The 4,241-nt window shown below is 50.8% G+C and overlaps 1 protein-coding gene across 2 annotated transcripts in view; it reads left to right on the forward strand.

The window, feature by feature from the left end:
• The first annotated feature begins 1,645 nt into the window (after positions 1-1,645).
• The window catches only part of Cd164 (CD164 molecule), an 11,543-nt gene continuing 8,947 nt past the window's right edge, over positions 1,646-4,241 (forward strand). Inside the window, exon 1 of one of the 2 annotated variants that reach the window (XM_021204735.1) lies at positions 1,646-1,893. In XM_021204735.1, the coding sequence (XP_021060394.1) occupies positions 1,731-1,893 (163 nt within the window). In that variant the 5' untranslated portion in view covers positions 1,646-1,730. The remainder of the gene's footprint in view (positions 1,894-4,241) is intronic. The other variant, XM_029542488.1, reaches the window with a different exon arrangement.

Raw genomic sequence — 4,241 nt, forward strand, 5'->3', positions numbered from 1 at the left:
GTATAGCCCTGGCTGTCCTGGAACTCACTTTGTAAACCAGGCTCGCCTCGAACTCAGAAATCCGCCTGCCTCTGCCTCCCGAGTGCTGGGATTCTCTAGAGTTCTTATGATGACTATCTGACTGCACCTTACTGCTAAGACCTGGATTTGGTCAGTCACAACGCACTGGCTCATATTTAGTTTACAGAGTACACCCACAATGGAACCACATTAAATTCATTACTGGCAGAAATAAGGGCTTTCAATCTTTCGCTAAAGTTGTAAAAATGCTTCTACAGTCATTTTTTAAAATGCGTACTACAGACAAACAGACATCACTGAAACATTTGATATTCTTGTTATTAGGGTAACATGCATAATTAAAATTATGACATTTAGCCGGGCGTAGTGGCGCACGCCTTTAATCCCAGCTCTTGGGAGGCAGAGGCAGGCGGATTGGATTTATGAGTTCGAGGTCAGCCTGGTCTACAGAGTGAATTCCAGGACAGCCAGGAGTACACAGAGAAACCCTGTCTCGAAAAAAACAAAAAAAAACCAAAAAAAAAAAAAATTATGACATTTAAATTGCAACGTAAAACGTGGTAACTGCTAAACAGTCAAGACAGCATCGTGCTGGGGTAAAAACCCAGGAACTCTTGCATGAAGGACAATCGTTCTATCAAATGAGCTTCATTCCTAGCTCTACATATCATTTTCAAGTCTCATTTAAAAACCAAAAACACCTACTATAAGCATGTCAAGCGTTGAGTATTTTGTGAGACCCAGCATCAGATGGCGCTCACGACTACAGAGAGCCAGAGTCCGCTAACAGGCACTGAAAATGCCTGTTCTGCCACCAGGCTATCCTAGTATCAGGGTTAGGTCACTTTCTCCAAGTCTCATACTTCCTCGCTCGTGATATGGGGATAGGAAGAGACACGAAGGCTTTTCATCCCTAACCAGCTTCCTTTCGGACCACAGTGATTGGGGCTGGGACAGATCGGCCCCTACTGCGGATCTCTGAGTGACTAGGAAGAAGCAAGTTAGGCAAGGGCACCGGTGGCGGTTACGACAAGGAAGCGTCCGGGACAGATCACTTTCGGTCCCACCCACAGCTACCGGCACTGAACCAGTGGGCCAGGAGAAACTCTTTGAGCACGTGGTTCCGTCATTAACGAGTTCCCGAACTCTCAAAAACAAAAAAAATCACACTTAAAAATATATCAAACTTCAAGGAAGAAAAGGCGGCTCCTACAGAGCCCTAGGCGAGCGCTGCCAGCACGACTCGAGCTCCGCGGTCTCAGCCTCCCGGCTAAAACGCGCCCCGCAGCGCGCTACCCAGGGGGTCACGTGACACCTCGCGGCCCGCCCCTCAGGAGGCGCAAGTGGCCGCCCCTCGCTACGTCACGTGGGCAGTTCCATCCTTGCCGGGCGGGGGGGGGCACTTCCGTGGTGCAGATGTGAGGAAAGCTCCATTGCGTCGCGCGTGGTCCTCTCAGGACAAGGAGGACGGCTTGCGGCGCACGGACTGCTGCCCTAGAGCAGCAAGACGGCGGCGGTCTCCGCGGCCGCCTCTCCCCCTCCGGCCGGCTTCCCAGTGGTCTCGCCCGCCCCGCCCCGCCGGGCTGCCCACGTGACCGGCGCGCGCTCCCGCGGGGCGGGCCTCTCGGGGGCGGCGCCGCAGGGACGCAGTGCTAGACGGAGCCCGCTCTGCCGCAGCTTTCCTCCCGGACGCCTGGGCTGAGGACACGATGTCGGGCTCCTCCCGCCGACTGCTCTGGGCCGCCACCTGCCTCGCCGCGCTCTGCGTCTCGGCCGCGCAGCCCAACACCACCGTGGCGCCCAACGTGACCGAGGCGCCCACCACGACCGGCAGAGTGGTCCCGACGCCGCTCACGCCCACCGTGCAGCCAGGTGGGCGCCCGCCCGCCCGCCGCACGGGCCGAGCCGGTGGGGACTCGCGCAACATGGCCGCCCGGCCGGAGTGCGGCGGCCCGACGGGTGGGGGGCGAAGGCGACGGGCGAGCTAGGCCGCGAGCGGTGCCCTCAGAGGCGCCATCCCCCAAGCGCCTGGGTAACTCGGCGCCGCAGCTCGGGACGGCGACGTGGCTTGCTTCCGCGGTGGCAGTTAGGAGTAATGGGGCGAGGCGACGCGCCCCGCCGTCGGCGGGGTGCGCAAACTTTGGGCTCGTGGGACAGACTCTCGTCCTCCCCTCGAGGCTTCTCCGGAAGTTTCAAACGAAGGAGTTCGGGATAGGTGGGGGACATTTAGCGAGGAATTGGGTGTCCCTTTACCCCCTTCCACCAGCGAGCTCCTGTGCTGTAACTTCACGTTGACTTAGCTGAGCGGTGTTGGCTGTATCTGAGATTTGAGTGGTAAGGGAAGAGCGAGGCTTGTGGCGGATGATGAGAAGTGAAACCTAGGGGCATGTAAAAGAGCCAGACGTGATCTCCCGGGGGCCTGTGCTTTAAGGCTGTGGAGTTAGGTTGAAATCCAGTCTATTTTTCTGAAATCCGATCAAGGAACACGCCTTTTGTTCAACTCTAGGGTTCATTAAGGCTTGTACAAATTGGCATAGACCGTGACAACGCAAATGAGACAGAAGATAAATGTGAAGTAATGAGGTGAAACGCGTCGTGCTTTTTAAGTTGGTTATTGCCCTTAATCTAGTAACTGCGCTTCTCAACCTGAAGACTGACTTGTCCTAGTGCCTTCTCTAGGTTGTTTTTTTCCTTTTTTAAATATGAATAAAACTAAGTAGTACCCGATTTTTTGTTAGAAGGATGCTAGGGTAACAAATATTTTTAAATGAACAAAGTAAACTGCAGAACAGTTCTGGGAATCTCTCTCACGGTTAAAATGATAAAGCAAAATATTGTTTGACTCCTACCTACTTGACAATTTCCTCCCAGACTTGTAATGTGTGGATTCTATATATTGTTTTAAGAGAAGCCTGGAAATACCAAGTTAATTGCCTCTGTGTAATCGAAATGCCCACAGAGGAGATAACTTGTGTTTTCTGGCAATTACGAGGTTAGTTGCTTCATTCCGAAGGCTACATCCATTATCAGGCTACACTGCTGTGAACAGCGTGTCTTAAGAACGTGTACTTTATGAATGCCTCTTCGTGTCCTGTTTTCAGTAAATATGAGTCGTGTTAGGATCCAGGGCTTCAGCAAAGGAGAATGGTGCAGGCGACTAGTTTCTAGAAAAGAAAGGAACTTAACTCCATTCTGTAAGTTGATGTCTTTGTCCAGAGTAGAATTGGCCTGCTAAATTCTAATTTCTGGATTGTTTGGTTTAGTGTTTCTCAACTTTCCTAATGCTGCCACCTCTTAATACAGTTCCTCATGTTGTGGTGGCCCCAGCCACACAGTTGTTTGATCGCCACTTTCTAACTAATTGTGTTGCTTGTTTTGAATCCTAATTTAAGTATGATAGGCAGATGGTCTTAGTAGGCCCCTGTGAAAGGGCGGTTCCACCCACCCACACCCCCAGAGGGGTCAAGACCCACAGGTTTAGATTGCTGTCAGGCACATGTATGAAAGTGGCCCCTTTAGGAGCATTTCCAGGTTGTAGAGAAGACTATGGAAGTCAAATCACTGATGAAGACAAAATCTCTTGAGATTGACTTGTTTCTGTTAGAGTTGAATTTTTTTCAAACTTACACGCGCTTTATTAAAACTTCTTTCTCTGGTGTTTGGGGGCAGTGGCTTCTCTGTGTTGGTGTTAAAGTGTTTACTGTTTTATCTTGAGAATCCATGAATGTATCTTCAGTCTTGTGAAGGATTGTCTGACAGTCGCTTCCTAGTACTATGTATGCCCACTAGCTGTGGGACCACTCGTCTGGAGCTCAGAGACTCTTTTGCTTCTCCCTCTGAAGTGCTGGGATTACACTATCCAGGCTTAAATAATTGTTTAATATTCGTGTGTATGTACATGTATGTGAACACACTTCTGCCACAGCATGCAAATGGAGGTCAGAAGACAACTTGGTTCTCTCCTTCCACCTTGTGCATCTGGGGGATTGAACTCAGATTGTCAAGATTAATTTGCCGGACCATGCTTGAAATGTCTTAAACCAGTTTATTGAGTTTGACTATTCCGAGGGATTATTATTAAAACTATATCTAATGCTTACTGTTGAAAATAGGTGTAGCCTGGCCTGGTGGCGCACGCCTTTAATCCCAGCACTTGGGAGGCAGAGGCAGGCGGATTTCTGAGTTCGAGGCCAGCCTGGTCTACAGAGTGAGTTCCAGGA

This window comes from Mus pahari, chromosome 9 (assembly GCF_900095145.1).
Source record: "Mus pahari chromosome 9, PAHARI_EIJ_v1.1, whole genome shotgun sequence".
In the NCBI taxonomy this organism is placed as follows: domain Eukaryota; kingdom Metazoa; phylum Chordata; class Mammalia; order Rodentia; family Muridae; genus Mus; species Mus pahari.